This window comes from Euphorbia lathyris, chromosome 3 (assembly GCF_963576675.1).
Source record: "Euphorbia lathyris chromosome 3, ddEupLath1.1, whole genome shotgun sequence".
NCBI lineage: Eukaryota > Viridiplantae > Streptophyta > Magnoliopsida > Malpighiales > Euphorbiaceae > Euphorbia > Euphorbia lathyris.
Window position 1 is genome coordinate 40,473,106 of NC_088912.1, and position 25,732 is coordinate 40,498,837.

The following is a 25,732-nucleotide window of genomic DNA, read 5'->3' on the forward strand; positions in this document are numbered from 1 at the left end:
TCCAAAAAACTTGTGCTTTCATTGATAAAAAACAGAGATTACTTTAGGTATATACATACCACAGGCAAAATGTGTTCCAAAGATTTACATAGGCATATGGCAAACATCACTTTGGGTATACACATACCATATAAAAAACGGGTCCCAAAAATTTACAGAACATATCAAAAACATGTGCCAGAACACCAAAAACATGTGCAAGAACACCAAAAACATGTTTCAGAATACACAGAACAAGTAACACTCAACGCCATGGCCTTTGTGAACTTCTTGTGCATGGTCTTCTGCTTGAATCATTAGTTACACTGCTGTCTTGAGTATTGCCTGCCTCAATGTGTCCTTGTGCTTCTCCTTGGTCTTGAATCATTTGTGACTTAAGTGCGTGCTTCAGTTTGTGGTCCACCAGATATACCTATACATTTTGCGCATAGGATGAAGAAGGCATCTTGGGTCTTGGGTTTCGTAGCCTATCGCCCTTGCGTTGTGTGTTTTACAGGTGAACCCCCGCGATTTTTTCAGATTAGGGTTTTTCCTTTCTGTTGCAGGTCTCGTGATGAAGAAAAACAATGGATGAACGAGGAAGATGTAATGTCAGATGAAATAGGAGAGAGGACAGAGGACAGAGAATTCATATGTTTTATAAATTTTTTAGAGGGAAATAAGAAAGGGGTATAAAAGTCTTTTCACGTTGGGTGGGACACGTTTTTAATAAGCTGAAAGGGTAAAATGATGACATGGCAGCATTGACCTTCGTTGAACGGTCATAATAACCAGGTGTACACTTTAGTGGGAGGTCACCTGAAGTTTGTACACTTTAGTGTGCAAAATTAAAGGTTGTACAGCAAAGTGTGATAATAGGTAAATGTTGTACACCACGTATGTAATTTACCTCAAATAAACCTATATATAAAGCATGATATATAGTATTTCATCATTATATTCATTGGCCAGCGAATATCAAAGACCTTCTTAACCTTTAATTTTGATTATGTATTAGTTTTGTTCTTAATCTTAAAATTTTGTTCTTACTTCAAATAATATAATCTTATAAGTTTATTCTTATTTCAGTAAGCGATTCAGATTTATTTAGGAAGGATTTCCATTGATAAACTGTTTTAATAGCATTTTTCAAGAATTGGGAGAATTTAGACTTTGATATCTCCAATTGAAGAAATGCGATGGAAATAAAAGAGACATAAACAACTGAAATCGGGAAGCAAATGTGTGAAAAATTACAGGAAATCGTTATGTTTCTGAAGGTAATTATTCGATTTTTTTTTCATATGTAGTAGTTATTTTGTTCTCAATTGTGTGAAGAAGTGTTTTAGAGGTTTTTTTTTGCTTAGTTGTCACCGTATGAGTAAAAAGAATAAATGAGTTAATGAGTTTTAATTATTTCTTATTATTTATTGTCAATTAATAACTCATTAATTAAAGTAAGAAAAGAAAGTAAGAGTTACAGAAAGACGAAAAAACACAAAGCAAAGGAAATCCAAAAGTCACAAATAAACCTATATATAAAGCATGATATATAGTATTTCATCATTATATTCATTGGCCAGCGAAAATCAAAGACCTCTTTGACCTTTAAATTTGATTATGTATTAGTTTTGTTCTTAATCTTAAAATTTTGTTCTTACTTCAAATAATATAATCTTATAATTTTGTTCTTATTTCAGTAAGAGATTCAGATTTATTTAGGAATGATTTCCATTGATAAACTATATTAATAGCATTTTTTCAAAAATTGGGAGAATTTAGACTTTGATATCTCCAATTGAAGAAATCCGATGGAAATAAAAGAGACATAAACAATTGAAATCGGGAAAAGCAAATTTGCCAAAAATTACAGGAAATCGTTATGTTTCTCAAGATAATTATTTGATTTTTTTTTCATATGTAGTAGTTATTTTGTTCTCAATTGTGTCAAGAAGTGTTTTAGAGGTTTTTTGCTTAGTTGTCACCGTATGAGCAAAAATAATAAATGAGTTAGTGAGTTTTAATTATCTCACATCATTTATTGTTAATTAATAACTCATTAATTAAAGTAATAAAAGAAAGTAAGAGTTGCAAGAAGATGAAAAAACACAAAGTAAAGGAAATCCAAAACTCACAAATAAACCTATATATAAAGCATGATATATAGTATTTCATCATTATATTCATTGGCCAGCGAAAATCAAAGACCTCATTGACCTGTAATTTTGATTATGTATTAGTTTTGTTCTTAATCACTATGCCAAAACCCTCTTCAGACGACGGTTAAAAACCATCGTCCCGCATGATATAAATCTGTCATAGGTCACTGCTGTCTGATAAGGCATCAGACGACGATCGAGTTCTGTCATCTTTCGCAGCGGCAGACGACACACGCTTCCTAAGCGTCTGTCATCTTTTCCATGTTACAACGACGTTCGACTTAGTTAAAACCGTAGTATTAGCTGATTTCTAATGACAGATTTTTTATATATACCGTCATTGTAGTATGTGAAACCATAGACCTTTTACTTGTCATACGACAGGTTTATGTAAGCTATCAATTGTGAAACTCATAATTAATGCAGCTGATTCGCACCATCGCTGAATTGAGAAACTAAGATATAAATTAACTAACCTAACCTGTTGAAGCTACTGAATCTATGTACTGGGGAGTTGTTGCCACCATCGCCGGGTATCCTTCTAGTCACCACTGCCTCAGGATAGAAGAGCATGTCATCGCTGGTAGGAGACCATAATGAAGAAGAAGATTAGGTTTCAGAAGAAAAAGAAGAACATAAAAGATTTAGGGTTTGGACAGAGTTTAAAATGGATTCAAAATATGGAAACCCTTACCTCCATTAAAATCGATTCTCTAAGAGCGGAAGAAAAAGGAGGAACAAGGAACATAGAAAGCAGAGCAGAAAAAGGAGACCATGGTTGCTCTAAGCTTTGTTGCCATCAAAGCTTTGTTGAGAGGAGGGAAGAGAGAAACTATCTCGAGATCTTTAGTTTGAGGAAAAAAGATGTAGAGATAGAAAAAAGGAGATGAAATTAGAAAAGAGAAAATGGGGGAATCGAAATTAGGTTTTGAGTTTTGGGCGCGCGTTAAAATGAAAGTAAGAGTTTTTGATCCCACGCTTTTCCAATATTTGGTTGCCGCTTTTTTATTTTCGTATACTGATGACAGTCATTTATCCGCAGTGTCATCTGATGGTTAATTGACTTTTCCATCAAAATCGCGTTCTTTTGGGATGACAGAAGCCGGTAATCGTAACGTTATTTGAGAATCGAGCGCATTTTTAATTACGCCATCAGATGACATAGAGTTAAAATACTGTCACGAAAACTATTCACACGACACGAAAACAAATGTCTGTCATCTACATTGTGTCATGTGAAAGGGAAAATGGCATAGTGAATCTTAAAATTTTGTTATTACTTCAAATAATATAATCTTATAATTTTGTTCTTATTTCAGTAAGAGATTCAGATCTATTTAGGAATGATTTCCATTGATAAACTGTATTAATAGCATTTTTTCAAAAATTGGGAGAATTTAGACTTTGATATCTCCAATTGAAGAAATCTAATGGAAATAGAAGAGACATAAACAACTGAAATCAGGAAAAACAAATGTGTCAAAAATTACAGGAAATCGTTATGTATCTGAAGGTAATTATTCGTTTTTTTCATATGTAGTAGTTATTTTGTTCTCAATTGTGTTGTTCCACACTTTTCGCTACCTTATCTATGTTTTCCTTTTTGTTTGTTTTTTTTTCAAAATGACTAAATAAATATTTTGTATATTTTCATTCTTTTTTAGTACAAGTTGTTAGGTGTAATCGTTTCGATTGTTAACTCTAACTAAATTTCGATTTTCGAATTTATATGAATCCAGTTGTTAGGTTTAATTGGAGTTAGGTCAATTTTCCAAATTCAGAATTTGGTGAAGTCCACTGATTTTTTTAATTTGGGTTTATCTAACTCATATGAATTGAATTTTTTATTTTATGCATTTTTCATACGAATAGATATAAAGTTTCACACAATAGTTGTTTATTGAAGTTGAAGACATATTAAAGAAATAATTAAAGTGGTATGGAAACATTATACTTACAATGAAATTTATTTCAATTATAAATCATGTAATAAAATTTTTGTTTATTTTCATTTCTTTAGTATAAGTTGCTAGGTGTAATTGTTTCGATTATTAACTCTAACTTTTTTTTAAAGTTGTGCACAATGCACTTACATTAAACAAAGGAAAATTACATCAAAGATGAAGAAAAAACCCTTAACCCACCCCACCCGAATGTGATTCGAACCCATGACTGCTAGAGTCATAGGTAAGCTTAAAATTTGAATTTTCGGCTTTATATAAACTCAATTGTTGTCGCTGACACGAGTGGAGGGAGCGAATTTGTGTCGCTGACACGACTTGATTTCACGGTTTTATATGATTGTTCATGTTAGCCGACCCCGAATCATTTCGGGACTAAAGCTCTGTTGTTGTTGTTGTTGTTGTTGTTGTTGTATATAAACTCAATTGTTAGGTTTAATTGGAGTTAGGTTAACTTTCCAAATTCAGAACCTGGTGAAGCCCACTGATTTTTTTAATTTGGATTTATCTAACTCATATGTATTGAATTTTTTTATTTTTATGCATTTTTTGTAGGAACAAATATAAAGTTTCACACAATAGTTGTTTATTGAAGTTGGAGACATATTGAAGAAAATAATTAAAAAGGTATTGGAATATTATACTTATAGTGAAATTTATTTCAATTATAAATCATGCTTTGTCATCATTACCATTTTAAGTTTCTTTCTTATTTTTAGTGATGATTCTATATCTATATCTATATATATACTAAAAGCAAGATACTATGGTTGCTCATGTGGTACAATTTTAGAGTTTCGACTGACATGGCTACTTTATAGAGCATCCCGTTTTTTGACTTAAAATTGTAATTATTATATTATTTTTATAAATATTAAAGGAAAACCAACTTTTCCTCATTTCTGCCATGATTTTTCTTATTTCTCTCCTCCCTGTGTACCAAAAGCACTACTCTGTGTTAGTTAGGCTCCCTTTTTAAAACCACCTCCTCATATTTCCCCTTTTTTCTGGATTAACTTTTCAAATTTCTACTTAGGATTTCTTCTGATACAATTTTTTCTTCCCACGACTACTCCTTTCCTCACAATTTCTTCTTCTCACGATCTGTTTAGCGGTTTCTGTCCCATACCCACACACAGTGTTTACCTATATTTATTCAGATCAGATCTTTCCATCTCTCATTTTCACGGGAAGAACCACCCTCAACGGTCTCTTCCTTTATTCCGAGTTCTAATTGTTCAGGGTTTTTTTTCCTTTGATTTTGTTATTTTTTTCTGGCTTCTATTATGTATTCCTAGTTCTCATTACTCTTCCATCATGTAGATCAGCACCGGGATCTCAGGATTTTGTTTTCAGACTGCACTCGGGTTTTGATTATATCCATATATAGGTTTGAATCTATGTTTGCCTTGTAATTTGAAGATTCAATTTTTGGTCTACCATTTTAGCATCAGTGATTTTGTTTCACCAAGTGTTCATTTTATTTATTTAACATAAACCCAAAATTTAACATTGTTGCCTAAACTATAGATAATTTTCTTTTCATCTGATGTAATGAGATAAAATTATTTAATGATAGGCTTTTATGAAATGAGGAAATCTTATTTCTTTTATTTGTTGGTTGAACACTAAAATCTTTATGAGTAAGTTGATGTGTTTTCACTTATAGTTCCTGCTGATGTGATGATTTTCATGGATAGAAAGTTAGAAACCTCCTTATTAAAATTGAACCCGCTCATCCACTGGTTTTGTTTTTAAATTGTGTTAGTTTACTGTTATGAAGGCAAGGTTCAAGGAGAACCAGGTTAGGGTGTATGAGATGATGTCCAACACAATTTTTATATTTAGGTTCCTTTTTTGGAGGTGGAAAATACACTGGGTTGAACTCTTATTTTGATTTCCCAATTATAGCCCCCAACTCATATCATAAAGATATAGTAATCTAACTTTGATTTTTTTTTTGCTGGTTTATAAAGGTTAAAACCTACTTCCCTTAGCGTACCAAGTTTTTTTCATTAATAGGAAACTAATTTAACTAACAATAAAGTTTTATATGTTATGATTTGTACTTGATATACTTTAATAGCATACTGTTTCATATAAAATAAATGATTAAAGATGACAACACTAAGATTGCTACTTTTTTATGCGATTTTTACAATTTTATATTGAAGGGATAATAGAGAAATATTTATTTTTCCAGGAATAAGGTCGGAATTACAAGATCTTAAATATTCAACTGCTCTTCATTTTATGGTGCAACAACAATGGACATTATCATATTATATTCCCTTTTTATTTGCAAATTGACCGAAGATGTTGGATGATAATGTTTTTTCATTGTAATTCATAGATAGTTCTCTCATCACTATCTATTATATTCAACTTTTTGTTTCTACTTATATGCAGCCTATTCGTAAAATGCAGCAAAATATCATCAACAATAAGTTTCACAACTTTATTGATTATTGATTGTAAACTTCATTTTACTTGCCTGTCTAGACAATTAAAAAACAGGGTAATTAATTTATTAGTCCATATATTTTGACAAAATACACTGTTTAGTCCATGTATTTTCAAAAACACACGGTAATGTTCCTAACCTTTTTCTCGATGAACTGTTTAGTCATTCCGTCTGTTTGTTAGATTTTTTACCGTTTATGAATTCGAAAATGACTAAATTACCTTTACTATTTATCAGTCAAAAGCAATTCACAAACTCGCGCTCACAAAAAATGGAGAAAGGATTGAATCCCTAACCCATAATCGAATCACTCATGCTCACTCTTCATCTTTGAATTGAAGGTAGAAATCGACTCAAATCTCACTCGCTTACTCTTCCTGTTCGAATTGAAGGTGGAAATCCTCTTACTCTCAATAATGAGTTTAATTTCCTCCATATTCTCAACTCATGTTTATTGCCACCTGCTTCAGTGATGACGAAAGATGTTTATGCTAATTTTGTTATTGTTGTAAACTTCACTGCCTTTCCTTTCCGTTTTGTTGCACTGTGACTGAAATCCTGTGAAATTCCTAATTGGTTCATGCATTATGATTAGTAAACCCTAAAATCCAATTTAGAAGAAGAAGCTATTTGTATGGAGAACCATAAAAAGAACACTAACTTAATGCTTACGAATCTGAACGATTAAGAAGAAAATCAAGAATAAGAACACTCAAAGTTGATTTCAGATGCAGTAGAGTCTAAAGGAAAGGAAAATAAAGGAAAAGAAGAACATAGAGATGAGAAACAATGAAGATGATGGTTATATATTTGATTTTGTGGTAAATGGTAGTTAAGGCGTTACTTTTTTATTTTAAACAGATTTTGACTCAAATCCAAATTGACTAACAGAATCTTCATGAGAGTCTAACGGCAGGGACTAAACAGTTCACCGAAAAAAACGTTAGGGACTAAACAGTTCATCAAGAAAAAGGTTAGGGACCTTACCGCGTGTTTTTGAAAATACAGGGACTAAACAGTGTGTTTTGTCAAAATATAGGGACTAATAAATTAATTACACTAAAAAATACTATTGGATTTCCTTTTTTAGGATGAGAAGTTAGAACTAAGACTAAAGACTCAACCTTTTTCTATATTTCTCTCTCTAAAAAGCTTTTGCACCAAGTCTCTCTGTTTTAATAATGTTTTTTGGGTTCCAAGCAGCCTTTAGGATAGTATTGCTGCCTATCTGATTTGGGTTTTTCAGGGAGTTTTTCAGCAATTTTCAATGGTTGACTGTCTGATTGGCGGTTAGTTCTGCGGTTAGTTTGCCGGCGATCTGATTTCTCGGAGTAGGGTTTGAATAGTTTATGGATTTAATCATTATCTGAGCATCTTTAGTTTATGGATTTAATCATTATCTGAGCATCTTTGGTTAATGTGATTTTTTTTAACTACGTACTGTATTCTGTTGTTTTAAGCTATAGTCAATTATATGTTGTTTCTACAAAGCTATAGTCAATTATATGTTGTTTCTACAATTAAAAGTAAAATTTATTTTGAAACTACTAAAAACAGGATAACCATAAAAAGATAAAAGAGCAGAATAAATTTTCAAATTTTTATTTTTTATAATATCCTTATAAGACAAGGTATAATTTTTATAATGAATAAATTTATCTTAATTAATATGAAAATATATTTTTAACATATTAAATTTAAATCATTTTATTTTATTAATTATTTCAAATACAATATGTTTAAATGTGAATAAACAAAAAAAAAAAACGGATAATTTTTTTTCTTGAACATCCCGTGCATTGCACATGCACTCACGTTAGTTATATATAATAGTGGAAGCAGAGAGAAATTAATGAGTAGAGTTTAAAAGGCCTTTGATGAGTTGTCAAAATAGCAACAAAGGAAAATTAAAAATATTATATCTAATATAATCTAATTTATATTTAATAGATATAATAAAATAACCTACAATTTTGCATCTTCTACACATACAACTAATAGATAAGATAACACCATATCTCAGTTTTAAAGGCACTAGAATATGGAATAATCCAACAAATTCATTACCTAATAATTTTAGTGTGCACACATATTGTTCAACACATGATTATTATTTTAATATTATCCTAACTCGAAGCTTGCTTAGGGGTATTTTGGCACAAGATTTTCAAAACTTATCCATACAGATCGCAAGCTTGCTTCACTCCTAAATTGCAAGATTATATAGAAAAAAAGATTATACATTAAACAGAAAGGAAGGACCATTGCAAACATGTCAACAAGGAATAAATTATGACTTCAGCAACTTCCAAATATTATCAAGCAATTATAAAGGTATGTTTGTTAATTTATTTAGAATTTGTAAATTTAAATTATTTTAAAACAAAATATTAATATCACTGTATGTAAATGATATAAAATTTATAAAATATTAAAATGTTAAATTTCTGTACAAAAAATGTATCCACCCGTACAACGCGCGGGCACAATACTAGTTATGTATAAATTTGTTTCTTATATCATTAATCTATGAATGGTATGATTTCGAAAACTTTAACTCAAAGGATCTGTGATCTTACCACTAAAATATGAATTTTATTTTATAATAATATAATTTAGTAATAATTATATGCTTTAAATATACAAGTTTTTATTTTAGTTAAAAGGAGAGGAACATTTTATTAAAAAAAAAATTTAAAAGACAATAGATAGTATGATAATTACAACAATTAGGTAAAGAGGGAAATATTCAGTAAGAGACTAACAAGATCCGAAGCCTTTCTTCTATTACCCGCAAACGGTTGAACAATTTTTTGCGATCAGCTCCCACCACGGTTGATTATATAAAAAGTGAATCTTTCAAGCTTGATGGCTCACTTTAGTACTTAAAAAAATTTATTTCAAAAGTGAAATTTATACAAAAAAAAAATAATAATAATAATAATTTGAATAAACCTCTAATATTGAGTATACAATCGCCCACAATTTTGCATCTTCTATACATACAACTAATAGATAAGATAACACCATAGCTCAGTTTTAAAAGCACTAGAATATGGAATAATCCAACAAATTCATTACCTAATAATTTTAGTGTGCACACATATTGTTCAACACATGATTATTATTTTAATATTATCCTAACTCGAAGCTTGCTTAGGGGTATTTTGGCACAAGATTTTCAAAACTTATCAATCCAGATCGCAATCTTGCTTCACTCATAAATTGCAAGATTATATAGAAAAAAAGATTATACATTAAACAGAAAGGAATGACCATTGCAAACATGTCAACAAGGAATAGATTATGACTTCAGCAACTTCCAAATATTATCAAACAATTATAAAGTTATGTTTGTTAATTTATTTAGAATTTGTAAATTTAAATTATTTTAAAACAAAATATTAATATCACTGTATGTAAATGATATAAAATTTATAAAATATTAAAATGTTAAGTTTCTGTACAAAAAATTTATCCACCCGCACAACGCGCGGGCACAATACTAGTTATGTATAAATTTATTTCTCATATCATTAATCTATGAATGATAAGATTTCGAAAACTTTAACTCAAAGGATTTGTGATCTTACCACTAAAATATGAATTTTATTTTATAATAATATAATTTAGTAATAATTATATGCTTTAAATATACAAGTTTTTTTTTTAGTTAAAAGGAAAGGAACATTTTATTAAAAAAAAATTAAAAGACAATAGATAGTATGATAATTACAACAATTAGGTAAAAAGGGAAATATTCAATAAGAGACTAACAAGATCCGAAGCCTTTCTTCTATTACCCGCAAACGGTTGAACAATTTTTTGCGATCAGCTCCCACCACGGTTGATTATATAAAAAGTGAATCTTTCAAGCTTGATGGCTCACTTTAGTACTTAAAAAATTTTATTTCAAAAGTGAAATTTATACAAAAGAAAATTATAATAATAATTTGAATAAACCTCTAATATTGAGTATATAATTTCCCACAATTTTGCATCTTCTACACATACAACTAATAGATAAGATAACACCATAGCTCAGTTTTAAAAGCACTAGAATATGGAATAATCCAACAAATTCATCACCTAATAATTTTAGTGTGCACACATATTGTTCAACACATGATTATTATTTTAATATTATCCTAACTCGAAGCTTGCTTAGGGGTATTTTGGCACAAGATTTTCAAAACTTATCAATCCAGATCGCAATCTTGCTTCACTCCTAAATAACCGTAGACTATTTTGGCTTACTTCTTTGATTGGTTGAGACTTTAAGCTCTTTACTTGACCTCATGATGCAACAAATTAAGAGGCTTTCGTAATTAACCTTAAGGGTTGATGCAACAATTACCATCCATATCTCATTTTCTTGTGAAACACCAATTTCTAAAGAAATTTGGATGGAACAGTGACTGTTCTGCATCTAGAACAGAAAACATGAAAATACAAGATAAATTTGAGTTGAAACATAGATCAATATGCAGCTAAATATCAAAGAAATGAAACAAATATCTGCTAAATATCAAAGAAATGAAATAAAATATCAAAGAAATGGATGCCAAATGATATAATTAAACTGCATCAATGCCAACTCTATCTCAAAATCACTACCTTGTGTAGAAAACCTAATTTTTTTCCCAATTTTCAATTGAAATAATAGCAATAAAAAAGTACAGCAATATTGACAAAAAAACACACAAAACTCTTGTTTTATTACTTTCAGAAACTTTGATCCGTTTTTTCTCCACTTGCATTTCTAACTCATTAATCTTTTTTCGCAATTGCACTAACTTCTCCAATTTTTTGTTCTTCACCTCGTCTTCCCTAATTTTGACAGACAATAAATTGCTAATTCGGGCTACCATTGCCTTAACATCAAATCCATGCATTTCAAGCTCACTAAGAGCTTCCAAATAGCAATAAGAAACGCTTCTAGGCTTGTTAATTGTCAACTTTGACACCTTCTCTACCAAGCCAGCAAAGCTCACCAAATAACCAATGGCAAATCCTTCCCGAGTTGCTTCGTTCTCTTCCAACAAAGGACTAAAGTGTGGTTTTTATGGCGGGACTTTGAAAACTTCTAGGGAACCAATGCACTGCCAAAGAGATGATGTCTTTGTGAAAGGCAACTCTTGCTTCTCCACTAGCTCACTGCTTGCTTGTACATTTAAGACATAGGATTTGTCAATATTTTCAACATCCCCCGAAAGATAACCATATTTCATCACAATAGTCTGAAATAGGAAAAAATTTCCATGATGAATATGAAAAATCAGCATGATATGCGGTATTTACCTGCTACAAGTCTAAATCATAGCACTCACAAACAGTCATAAATTAGTACAAAAGGAGTTGAGTTACCCCTTTAATGGTAAAAAGCAAATAAAACACCAGTAGCTTCTTAACTAATAACTTTGTAAATTGAAAATAAAAACCTCATCATTTTTAAAAGCTATTAATCTGTGTCAAGATTAGTTTAAAAACTAAAAAATTTCTTTATGTCCCCTTCCTTTTTTAAACTCAACTAAGGAACCAAAAAATGTTATATTGTATCAGAAATTTGAAGTAGTAAATGAAATTAATAGTTATGAACTAAACAAAGAATCTAATGCAGAAACTCACTTGTCATTACCAGTCATGAATTAACAAAGAGCTACCCAAGTCTAAAACATATCATCAGTCGAAGCAGGGGCCAATGAGTTTATGTAAGTCAGGAATTAAAAAATCGAAACTTCTGAACAAAGAGAGCTTCAACAAATTTACATGATATGCAGTATTTACCTAATGTTCACCAGAATGTTAGACAGGACATTCGTACAAGGTTACAAGTAACGATGGCACTTTACACTGGTAGGTACCTTGGTTTACCTTCACTTATTGGTAGATCCAAGTGTGCAATTTTTGAATTCTTAAAGGAGAGGTTGAAAAGCAGATTCTGTAGTTGGACTATGAGGTTTCTATCCAGTGGGGGAAAGAGTGTTCTATTAAAATCTGTGGCACGAGCTCTCCCCACCTTTTGTATGAGTGTGTTCATGTTACCAAAATCTATGTGTGGTGAGTTGGTGAAAATGATGAACTCATTTTGGTGGGGTACGAAGGAGGATGGGAGGAAGAACATTAATTGGTTGAGCTGGGCAAAATTGAGCAGATTAAAAAGTCAGGGTGGGTTGGGCTTTAAATACTTGCATGCATATAATATATCACTACTGGGCAAGCAAGGGTGGAAGTTTATAAACGAGCCTCATGCTTTGGTTAGTAGAATTTTCAAAGCAAAATATTTCCCCAATGATACTTTCCTTTCCTCCAAATTGGGTAACATGTGTGTGGAGGAGCGTGTGGGGCTTAATTGATATGTTGTGCAGAGGGATAAGATGGAGAATTGGGGTTGGAGAAACAATTTCTGTTTGGAAGGATCCGTAGCTATGTAGAAGTGGGTCGTTGGTGAGTGAATCTGATTGTGTGGCTGGGACAGAGGCGGCAAAGGTCTACGAGTTATTCATGGACGGAACACGAACATGGGATAAAGGGAAGGTCGGGAACTGGTTCAACAGTGAGGAGACGCGAATCATCTGTAACCTATTTATTGCCTCTGAAAGTGTGGAGGATCGATGCATCTGGCATCTATCGAAGGATGGATTTTATAACGCCAAGTCTGGCTATAGATTGATAAGTGAGGATACGAATGAGTACAGAAATGAGTGGAGGACAATCTGGTAATTAAATATGCCACCAAAGCTCATGCAGTTCATTTGGAGATTAGGTAACAACTGCTTACCCACTCGGTACAGATTGTTCGAAAGATATATCGAAGTTCCGATTCATTGTGTGTCATGTCCCGTGGAAGTTGAGTTTGGCTGGCATATGCTTATGGAGTGTTCAGATGCGGTAAGATGTTGGAATACAGCGGGATTATGTGTGCCGAATGGTGCCTGGGAGAGAGTAGAGGACTGGTTCTTTCAATTTGTGCTAATTAATTCTCAGGAAGAAGTATGCCGATGTGCTACGGTACTATGGTCTATTTGGGAGAGACAGAATAATCGATTATGGTGAGGTTTAGAAACAGCACCGACAATTATAGTTGAACGGAATCATGCGTATGTCTAGGAATGGTGCTAATTACAGAAGGAAAAAGTGACTGGTTCGATTGAGCTAGTGGGGAGAAGGTCTACAGCAAGGCAGACCAGGTGGATAACGCCGAGTATTGGGCGTTTGAAGTGCAACATTGATGCGGCGATATTCGCGGAGGAAGGAAAGAGTGGTGCAAGTGGAGTGCTGCGAAATAATAGTGGCAATTGTGTGGGTGTCATGAGTACATTTATTGAGAGCCTTTTACCGCCGGCTTTGGCTGAGGCAATGGCGCTGAGTCAGGGTCTGGCTTGGGTTTTTTTCACTCGGTCATTCAAATGTCTCTTTTGAAGTGGATGCTAAGGCGGTTGCTGATAGTGTAAACTCCGACAAATGTGATCTGACGGAATTTGGTGTTGTTATTCAGGAGTGTCGTGAATTATTATCTCAATGTCAAGATTACAAAGTGACATATGTTCCTAGATTAGCTAATGGAGCTGCTCATGTTATGGCAAGGCATGCTCTTTCCAATGCTAACTATTTTTCTTCTACTGTTCCTCATTGGCTCGTTAGCAGCTTATGTAAGGATTCTGATCTTGATTATTAAATTTTTTTGTTTTTCTTCAAAAAAAAAAAGGCATTCATAAGATAAGAAAAAGGCCTTGGTCAATTACCAGGGAGGGATTCTATACTCATTGACGATTTTTGAAGAAATATAAAACCAAAGGATCGTTCCTCACTGGGATGACTATTCTAGTAAGGTAAAAGAAATGGCCTCGAAAGATGTCTCATCCTCTTAAGGCCATCTCCAACCCATTACGCTGTTTTTATCTCAATTTTCTATCTTCCAAACATCAAATCTTATTTTTCCTTTAACATACCACACCATTTATTACACTAAAAAATATTCTCTACTTTATTCCACTCTACATAACACTTTTACTAATATTTTATTCTTTTTAAACAAACAAATAAATATATTTATATATTATTAAAATTTTGGTTTCCACCAATTTGGTGGAAACCAAAATCAACCAAATTTGGTTTATTTCTAATCTCTACACCATTTGGGTGTAGAGATTTGGTGGTGGTTGGAGCCAACCATCACCAAAATAGCATTTCCAACCTCATTTGGTTAGGGTTGGAGGTGCTCTAAGAGGATTGATCTTAACTAACTACTATTAATTCTCTAGAGATAGAAAGACATTTGCACAACTACTTCACCACCAATGTGACCATAACTCCATTGCCCTAACACTTTAGGGGAAAATCGAGATATATATATTGAGGCATGGTCGATGTGACTGATTTAATCAGAGTGAGTCTTCTCCTCGAAACACAACCATTAGACTAGCTTTGTGACTATTAATATTATACAGTATAGTACAAATTAGATATTTTAAATATTATTTAGTAGTAATTTTTTATTTTTGTTTTGTATTTCAATAAAATTTAAAAATTTAAATTATATTAATTTTTATTTTTTTAAAATTTTAAATATACATAAAATAAAATTTAAAAGTGTAGTAAATTATATAACTTAAATATAATTATAAAATAGAAAGATCCATCTAGTGCCTTGGAGTGAGGTTTGTCAGCCGAAGGATTCTGGTGGTCTGGGCATTAGGAAAGCTAAGGATAATAATAAAGTTTTATTAATGAAACTCCTTTGGCGTATGTGGCAGTGTCCCTCTGCTCTGTGGGCCAAGCTCTTATGTGGGAAGTACCGGAAGGATAAGGTGTTTGGGGGGCCGAAGGAGAGGGTGGTTAATTGTTCCTTTCTTTGGAAAGGCATCAGTGCTGTGTTTGCTGAGTTTTGTACTGGGATTGGGTGGAATGTGGGTAATGGCAGGTCCATCAGTTTCTGGAAGGATAGGTGGGTAGGTAATAAGCCTTTACTGGAAGTTTATACTTCCTTGCCTCCGTTAGACGCTCAGGACTGGAGGATTGCTGATGTTGTGAACTCTGAGGGTGAGTGGATTTGGGATAAGTTTGAATCTTACCTCAGTCTGGAATCGCTCATTTCTATTAGAGGTGTCCACATAAGTAATCATGTGGAGGATAAGGACAGTTACTACTGGGCGCTAACAAACAATGGAGCCTATTCGTGTAAGTCTGCTTTTCAGGCGTTCCATCTAGATTTGGAGTCCTCTTCTCGAGGGGTTTGGAAGACGATTTGGGGTTTGAAAGTGCCTTACCGTATTAGGAGCTTCCTATGGCTTGGAGCCAAGAATATGTTGCTTACTAATTCGGATCGGAAAAGGAGACACCTGGTGGTTTCTGGAGCCTGTGGCAGATGCAGAGGGTTTGAGGAGACGTTATTCCATGCCCTCAGGGACTGTGAGAAAAGTTTAGAGGTTTGGAGAAGAATCCTCCCTAGGGATGTGCTCTCTCCTTTTTTAGCCCACTCTGAGGATGACTGGTTTGTGGATGGGATTAATGGGATTCTTTTGCCTGGGAATCAAGGTGTTCTTCTTTTTGTGGTGGTGTACCATCAGATTTGGAGGTGGCGGAATGAGGAGATCTTTGGAGGTGGAGTAGTTTCTATGCCAAATATCATTGATTTCTTCTCTAAGAAGATCAGTACCTTGGTTGAAAGCTTTGGTGAAGACCCCTTAGCTAGGGTGGTGCAGAGGAAGGAAGTCAATCTTTAAGGCTGGTGTAGACCGAGCGAATGTGTGATTAAGCTTAACTTTGATGGCTCTTGTCTGAGGGATGGGAGAATCGCCGCAGGAGGGGTGCTTAGAGATGATGGAGGCAGATGGGTGTCTGGTTTCTCTCAGAATCTGGGGATTGGTTCTTCTTTTTCTACCGAGCTTTGGGGGATTCTTTCGGGCCTAAAGCTGGCGAAGGATCTTGGAGTGAAGAAGCTTCTGGTTGAGTCTGATAACCAAGAAGCAGTTAAGATGATTTCGGAGGGCAAGTCTGTCTGTCGGAACAGCTCGAATCTTATTAAAGGCATTATTAGGATTGGGTCCTCCTTCGAGTCTATTAAGTTTTCCCATATTTATAAGGAGCAGAACCGCGTCGCGGACCGTCTTGCGTTGGAAGGGCACTCTGTTTTGTTGGGCCTTTCTACCTTTTCTTCTCCCCCGATCTTCATTTCGTCCTTGATCTTTGAGGATGTGGTGGGGGTCAGTTTCTCTAGGCTGATCTCGGGTTGAGTTTTTTTTTCGGTTGTGTTTTTTTTTCCTTTTCTACAAAAAAAAAAAGAAAAAAGTACAAAAATAAACCTTGTGGTTACAGTCCCCATAGTTTAAAAGATCGCAAATAGGGGTTCTATGATTCGTGGAGTTTACAAACTCAGTCATTCTGTCAAAAATTATTATCATGACTATTTACCCCCAAAATGGAATAATTTCGAGCAATTAAAAAGACTGACTTTGCAAATTACTCAAAATACGAGGTCTGAATTTGCAAATTAACTAAACCACAAATATTGTTTGATTGAAAAATTAATTCACATATCCTATATCTGCAACTTTCACAAAGCACAAAACTCATGTTTATAAACTTTTAAACCATAGATAATGTCTTTACAAATCGGCCAAACCACATGATTTATTTTTATACATTTCCCTATAAAATATATACTCTACTATTTTATTACATTACATATTAATAATAATAATAGCTATAGTTTAAAAAATATATATTTATATTTTTAAATTATCATATTGAATAAACAATTTGATATTCCAAAACATCATGAATTGATATTAAAAAAATTACTTAATTCTTAATAAGCGATAAGAAAATAACTACCGTTATTAAAAGCTAGGGAGTAATATTACTAATATTTCACTTATGTTATAATATTACATATGAATAAAAATATAATTTTGCACAAGAATTTTTAAATTTTGATTGAATCTTTTAACTCTCGACCATTTATCTATTTTGGTTCTTTGACCATGGCTTTTATAAAAATAAATTACCCATATTTAATTCTTTTAAATTGTATATAAATTATTTTTTAAATAAAAAATTTAGAATACTATTACTAATTTTTTTTATTTTAAGTGAACTTTAAAGTATCAAACATCACTATCCCTCAAATAAAGTTTAATCTATATGTTAGAATTCTAAACTTTAAGTGAAATGTCAAAGAATTTGAGGTTTTATTTTACTAACACAATACAATGTTATTTACACACAAGTCAAACAATTGAAACCCAGAAATTGGGATGATTAACACAAATTAAACAGAAAAATTTAAATGCTATAAGCAGGATATAAGTCCATCTCAAGACTATAAATATCATGTTGGTTAAGATTTTCAACATGAATGGAATCATAAGATGATTCACCTAATAAATGTTCAGTTTCTTCTTCACTTTTCTTATCATGATTCCATCTACTTCTCTCATTCAACTTTCTCAATCTTCCAAATTCATCTGCAACTTCTTTCATCGTTGGCCTTTTCGCGCCACTACTGCATAGACATTGCTTCGCGATCTCCGCAAATGCTTCAATCTCTTCCATTTCGTCTTCATTCGCAACTCCGAAACATACTAGTTGATCAAGATCATGACTTTCTATTGATGAAATAAAGTACTGAATAACGTTGCTCTTTTCTCCACTTCTTGCCATAAAATTCGGCTTTTCTCCTGTTAAAAGCTCGACAAGAACAACTCCGAAGCTATAGACATCGCTCTTTTCTGTTAAACAACCGGTCATAAGGTACTCAGGATCCAAATAACCGAATGTTCCTTTGATTTTCGAAGCCATATCAGAATCTCCTGGAGATATTAGCACTGAAGCTCCGAAATCGGATACTTTTGCAGTATAAGTATCATCTAATAGAATGTTTGATGTCTTGACATCTCCGTGAATGATCGGAGGGTCTGCTAAAGAATGCAGATAGTTAAGAGCAAGTGCAGTCTCTTCCGCGACGCGTAATCGGTTTTTCCAATTTGCTAAAGCTTGAGGCTTTTTGTGATGGATATGTTGGAAGAGTGTTCCATTTGAGATGAATTCATAAACCAATAATGGTACTTTTGTTTCCAAGCATAGGCCTAATATTTTCACCACATTTTTATGGTTAACCTGTGAAACAATCCCAATTTCTTGTTGATACTCTTGATTTATTTGAGCCTTGCTTATGTCTTTAGCCTTCTTTACAGCAATCTGTGTGCCATCTGCTAATATTCCTTTGTAAACGTAACCGAATCCACCTTCACCGAGAAGCTGACTTTCATCATAATTCTTGGTGGCTTTTACCAGTTCTGCTTCAGTGAAGATTCTGACTCTTTGATGCTTCAACAGCATGCCTCCATTTCGAAAAAAGTTGGTCTCTTTTCGACGCCTTTTGTACATTATCAATATGAGCATAGCAATGATCATTGTAAGCAATACTGCTCCCACAACTGCAAGAAACAAGGCTACAGATTCAGCAACTCTGTTCCAACATTAAGTGTATATTGCACAGATACGGAGATGTACACTCATATAAAAACTCAAGGAAGAGGAGATGAAAGATGAAGGTTGTATTCCTTTCATTCAATGCCAATGACTGTAAATACAGTGCTATATATGTACAGGTATTGGAAAAACTAGAGACACGCACACAAAAGATAAAGGTATTACAGCTGTACATCAAACGGTTATTTCTACACAAATAGACAAAAACAAAATAAGTAGCAATTGTGTACATGAGCCATCTATACACCTAGCCAGCTGTTGGAGTGTCATTTGTATCAGCCCCCCTCAAACTAGGCATGTAGATATTCAACAGGCCTAGTTTGTTCTTGAGCGTTGTAAATTCTGGTAAGTGTTGAGCTTTGGTAAATAAGTCTGCAAGTTGTCATTTTGACCTGATAGGAAGTAAGTGAACAATATTTTGTTGCAGTTTTTCACGCACAATGTGATAATCAATGTCAATGTGCTTGGTTCTTTCGTGAAAAACACGGTTGTGCGCTATATGTAGTGCAGCTTGATTATCACAAAAAAGTATTGCTGGCCATGCATGTGGGATGATGAAGTCACGCAGCAGATAAATGAGCCTTTGAAGCTCGCATACTGATGTGGCCATCGCCCTATATTCATCTTTCGATGAACTCCTTGAGCCGTAGACTACTTTTTCGACCTCCAAGAGATTAAGGAGTCCCCAAGGAACACGCAGAAGCAAGTTATTGATTTTCTGGTTTCGAGGCACGATGGCCAGTCAGCATCAGTGAATGCTCTAAGTTTAGTTTGCCCAGCTGCTGGGAAAAATAGGCCTTGCCCAGGTGAGTTTTTGAGGTATCTTAACACCCTGTGTGCCCTGTGTAGATCATCTTGAGTTGGGGTGTTTAGATGTTGGCTCAATTGGTGCACTATATAACAAATTTCTGGCCTTGAATGTGTGAGATACAATAGTTTCCCAATGAGTTGTCTGTAGGCAGGTATATCATGTAGTAGGACTGGTGTAGGTGCTGGTTTGAAGTTAGGGGTGGCTGGTGTTTGGACGGGTTTCGATCCCAAGAATCCCTGATCTTGTAACAGCTCAAGACAATATTTCCTTTGACTAAAGTGGATCCCTTTCGATGTTCTGGCAATTTCGAATCCCAAGAAATATTGCAAAGGGCCAAGGTCCTTAATTTTAAATAAGGCATGTAAATGAGATTTAACTGATTGTACCTCATCTTTGCAGTTGCTTGCCACCATTAGATCGTCTACATATGCCAAGACTGCTAGGAACTTTCCATTACTAGCTTTAATGAACAAGGATGGATCGGCGGTAGCTTGAGTGAAGTCATACTCCTTTAGTGCAGTGCTGAGCTTGTAATTCCACTGCCTCCCCGTCTGTCTTAACCCGTATAAGGATTTGTGGAGCCTGCAAACTAGGTTGGAGTGAGAATTAGGAACTAAACAGCCCTGTGGAACCTTCATGTATACCTCTTCACTAATTTCACCATGCAAGTACGCATTGTTGATGTCCAACTGTTCAAGGAACCAATTGTTCATGCTAGCAAGAGCTATAAACATTCTGATAGTGGTAATTTTCGCCACAGGGGCGAAAGTTTATGTGAAATCTATCCCAGCTTTCTGAGTAAAGCCCTTTGCCACTAAACGGGCTTTGTATCTCTCCACGGTACCATCCGCCCTGTGTTTGATTTTGGATATCCATCTGCATCCTATGGGCCACTTTCCTGTAGGTAATTGAGTGATAGACCAGGTATCATTTGCAGTTAAGGCGCTTAATTCGGCTTCAATAGCTTATCGCCAATGAGGGGACTTGATAGCTTCTTCATAGGTTGATGGTTCTCTCTGACACGATATTTGAAGTGAGAAAATCCTTTTGCTGGTACTGAGGTTGTTATAAGAAATGTGCTTATTTAGGTCATGAGGCATTTTGGGAAGTGGTGCAGTTGTGATGGAATTTAGGAGATTATGGTGATAATCTTGTAGGTATTGTGGAGGGTGTCTGTGTCTGGTGGACCTTCTAGGCTGATTTGTATTGGGATTGTGGTGTGTTTCTTGAGTGGGATTGGTGTTTATGGGATCTGCAATGTCAGGCTGAATTGGATCTGTCTCATTAAGAGGCAATGTCTCTGGCAATCCAGGTATCAGAATCTCTGGGGAATCATTATCAATCAGTTCACCGGATACATTTGGTAAGGGGAAGGATGGATTTGGTGGATATTCGTCTTGGTTATAGGGAAAAATTGTTTCGTGGAACTGGACATTTCGTGATACAAAAATTTTCCTGGTCTGCAAGTCCATCACTTTGAAACCCTTAGTGCCAGTTTGATACCCAATGAAGACACACTTGATTGCTCTTGGTGTTAATTTTGTCTTATCCCTGTTCAAAGTTGCGGCAAAGCAGAGGCATCCAAAGACTATTAACTCTTGCCAATTTGGGGGCTGATTGTGAAGTAAAGTGTATGGGATGCAATTTTTGGTTGCATTAGTTGGTAGCCTGTTGATCAAATGCACAGCATGAGAAGCTGCTAAGGGCCAAAAACTGTTTGGCATTTTGCTTTGAAACAGTAACGCTCGAGTGATGTTTAGAATATCCTGGTGCTTGCGCTCCACAACTCCATTTTACTGTGGAGTTTCAGGACAGCTAGTTTGGTGTAGTATGCCAAATTTGCTATAGAACTCAGGCATGTTAAACTCTGCCCCGTTATCAGATCTGATAACCTTTATCTGCTTGTTGAATTGAGTTAAAGCATATTGATTGAATGTGTAAATTGCATCTCTTGTCTCAGACTTATACTTCATGAAATAAAGCCACACAAATCTGCTATGATCATCAATAACAGTAAGGAAATAATGCTTTTCATTGAATGAATGCTTTAAGGGTCCCCATATGTCCAAATGGATCAAATCAAAACAATTATCAGCTCTATTACAACTAAGATTGAAACTATTTCTTTTATGCTTAGCTAGGTGACAGACATCACAAGATGTGTGTTGAGGAAAATTAGCTAAGGAAGGAAGAAATTGTGACAATATGCCACTTCTTTGAATTGAAGGGTGCCCGAGCCTCATGTGCCAAAGAGTTGAAGTAGAAGCTACTCGTTTGGTGGAAGCAGTCAAATGCTTGGGAAATGGTTTGTCTAGGTGATAAAGCCCTCCTCTCAAGCTAGTAGAGCCAATCCTCTGGGAGTTCCCTAGATCCTGTATGACACAGTTTTGTGAGGTGAAGAATAGGCATAAATTTGAATGTTGAGTCAATTTACTACTGGATATGAGATTGTAGTTAAATTGAGGAACATATAAGGCATTTATTAATGTGAATTTTGGATGTAATTTGACATGACCAATGTGAGAGACTATGACACTTTGGTTATTTGGAAGTTGTATTGAACAATTTGACACAGCTCTATATATGGTAAAAAATTTGAGATCACATACCACATGATCAGTGGCCCCCGTATCGATAATCCAACTATTTCTATGTATGAGTAATTGAGTGGATGAAGAAACTTTACCAGAATAAGGTGCATCTGTCTTGTAGTTGCTGTTTGCAGTGGCTATTTGGATGGGATTTCCACTTGATCCTGCTCCAGAATCATTCTTTATTTTTGGTAGTAAGTTGATCAGCTGGTCATACTGAGCTTTAGTGAAGCTGTATCCGCCTTGTTATGGACTGGACTCATGCTCATCTTCAAATTCAGTGAATTGATGGTGTTCACTATGATTCTGGTAATTAGACTGCACCTGATTCGCCCTGTTTTGCTTCGAGTTTGGTTTTGAATTTGTTCCCCTGTTCCTGTTGCCATAACCAGGGGGGAAGCCATGTTTGCGATAGCAAATGTCTTCAGAGTGGCCTTCCATATCACAATAAGTACATATGGGGAGATTGTTTGAGTTCCTCTTTTGGTTAAACCTGCTGTTGTTCTGCTGAAATTTTTGGTATTGTGGTTTTTGGGAACTGGTGTAATTTGCAGCAAAAGTTGTTGGCTCAGGATTTGAGAGCAAACGTTCTGATAATCGCTATTCAGGCCCCTCAAATAGGTAATGACTTGGTCAGAGTCAAGGTAGGATCTGAAATTACTAATGTCAGCACAAGAACAAGCAGGGGTGCAAGAGCACTTTGGTAAAGGTCTGTAGTTCAATAACTCATCCCATAATGTTTTCATTTGTGTATGATATTCAGAAATCGAGAGGTTACCTTGTTTGAACGATTGGATCTCCTTCTGGAGCTCAGAAATTCTGATGTTGTCACCTTGGGCAAATCGATCCCTAAGATCGTTCCAAACCGATTGTGCAGATTCGAACCATATAAGACTTTTACCGATTTGAGGAGAGACTGAATGCGCTATCCAGGAAAGAACCATGGTGTTGCACCTTTCCCAACTTCTGGCATCTGGATGGTCCCATCCACGAAGCCATATTTGTTCTTCGAGATCAAGGCTATCCTTAAAGACCTTGACCATTGATGGTAGTTGTCTCCAGTTAAAGGAGATGTGACGAGAACCAGCGCCAGATTCTCATTTGCCGGTAGGAAGTAAGGACTGGTCTGTGGAATGGCAGCCATTAACGCCACAGAAGGAAAATAAAATAAAATTTCAGAGTTTATGGAAACTCTCTGATACCATCATATAAAAACTCAAGGAAGAGGAGATGAAAGATGAAGGTTGTATTCCTTTCATTCAATGCCAATGACTGTAAATACAGTGCTATATATGTACAGGTATTGGAAAAACTAGAGACACGCACACAAAAGATAAAGGTATTACAGATGTACATCAAACGGTTATTTCTACACAAACAGACAAAAACAAAATAAGTACCAATTGTGTACACGAGCCATCTGTACACCTAGCTAGCTGTTGGAGTGTCATTTGTATCATACACAGAAAATGTTATTTCTAAAGCATAAACGGATACAAACACGAAAAGCATAAATGCTACTAAAGAGGTAAAAAGGAATGTTCGTGCAACATAGATATCAATCAAGGTTAAACTCGCAACCCGATCACATAAAATTTTTAAAAAAAAACATGAAGATGAAGGGGATTAAACAGAACCTGCAGCAATAGCTGTGACTCGAAATCCTTGACAGCCAGATTTCCCATCTCCTCGCATCCCAATCGGGCATTTGCAAGTGTAACTCCCGATAATGTTCTTGCAACTACCCTGACATGGGTACTTGTTCGCCTCCTTACACTCATCTATGTCTGTCCAGATGAAAAAAAAACAAATTACATCTTGGAAAAGGAAGATCATCATGTAATTCTGTCGCAGTTTAATCGATTTGCGACGGAATTTCATAGCTCTCTGACGAAATTTTCCATCTAAATCATTTTTTCTTCTTCTAGTAGTGTCTTACCTTGGCATCCTTGTGGGAGATAAGGATTTCCAGTGAATCCATCCTTGCAAACACATCGATATTCGTTGCCATTTTCGGAGTAGGAGCTATTAGTATTACTCCCACAGAAAGAATTCGAATTTGATTGAGCTTCCTCACATGTCTCCTCTCTAGCAACCCATTCAATGACAACATCAGACTTAATAAACTCTTGAGTTATCCTCGAAAAAGGCTGAGTCGAAAGCTGCAAATCGGAGACATTAAACGTCCTTTGATCAGCTATGAAAGCATATTCACAAGGATTGAACTGCAAAACGTTGCTGTGATTAGTTGGACTTGCAAGACTAATTGTGAAACTATAGATACCGTCATTGTAGTATGTGAAACCATAGACCTTTTACTTGTCATACGACAGGTTTATGTAAGCTATCAATTGTGAAACTCATAATTAATGCAGCTGATTCGCACCATCGCTGAATTGAGAAACTAAGATATAAATTAACTAACCTAACCTGTTGAAGCTACTGAATCTACGTACTGGGGAGTTATTGCCACCATCGCCGAGTATCCTTCTAGTCACCACCGCCTCAGGATAGAAGAGCATGTCATCGCTGGTAGGAGACCATAATGAAGTAGAAGATTGGGTTTCAGAAGAAAAAGAAGAACATAAAAAATTTAGGGTTTGGACAGAGTTTAAAATGGATTCAAAATATGGAAACCCTTACCTCCATTAAAATCGACCATGGTTGCTCTAAGCTCTGTTGCCATCAAAGCTTTGTTGAGAGGAGGGAAGAGAGAAACTATCTCGAGATCTTTAGTTTGAGGAAAAAAGATGTAGAGATTGAAAAAAAGGAGATGAAATTAGAAAAGAGAAAGGGGGGAATCGAAATTAGGTTTTGAGTTTTGGGCGCACGTTAAAATGAAAGTAAGAGTTTTTGATCCCCCACTTTTCCAATATTTGGTTGCCGCTTTTTTATTTTCGTATACTGATGACAGTCATTTATCCGCAGTGTCATCTGATGGTTAAGTGACTTTTCCATCAAAATCGCGTTCTTTTGGGATGACAGAAGCTGGTAATCGTAACATTATTTGAGAATCGAGCGCATTTTTAATTACGCCATCAGATGACATAAAGTTAAAATACTGTCACGAAAACTATTCAGACGACACAAAAACAAATGTCTGTCATCTACATTGTGTCATGTGAAATGGAAAATGGCATAATGAATCTTAAAATTTTGTTATTACTTCAAATAATAGAATCTTATAATTTTGTTCTTATTTTAGTAAGAGATTCAGATTTATTTAGGAATGATTTCCATTGATAAACTGTATTAATAGCATTTTTTCAAAA

The 25,732-nt window shown here is 34.7% G+C and overlaps 1 protein-coding gene across 1 annotated transcript; it reads right to left on the reverse strand.

Moving 5' to 3' along the window:
* Positions 1 to 17,738: 17,738 nt before the first annotated feature.
* LOC136222625 (wall-associated receptor kinase 3-like) lies at positions 17,739 to 24,982 on the reverse strand. Its single transcript, XM_066010367.1, has 4 exons — positions 24,891 to 24,982; positions 24,400 to 24,734; positions 24,098 to 24,247; positions 17,739 to 19,003 (listed from the first exon to the last, which is right to left on the reverse strand). Exons 1-4 carry the CDS (start codon positions 24,980 to 24,982, stop codon positions 17,850 to 17,852), a joined length of 1,731 nt encoding a protein of 576 aa, XP_065866439.1. The 3' UTR covers positions 17,739 to 17,849.
* Between the last annotated feature and the right edge of the window lie 750 nt (positions 24,983 to 25,732).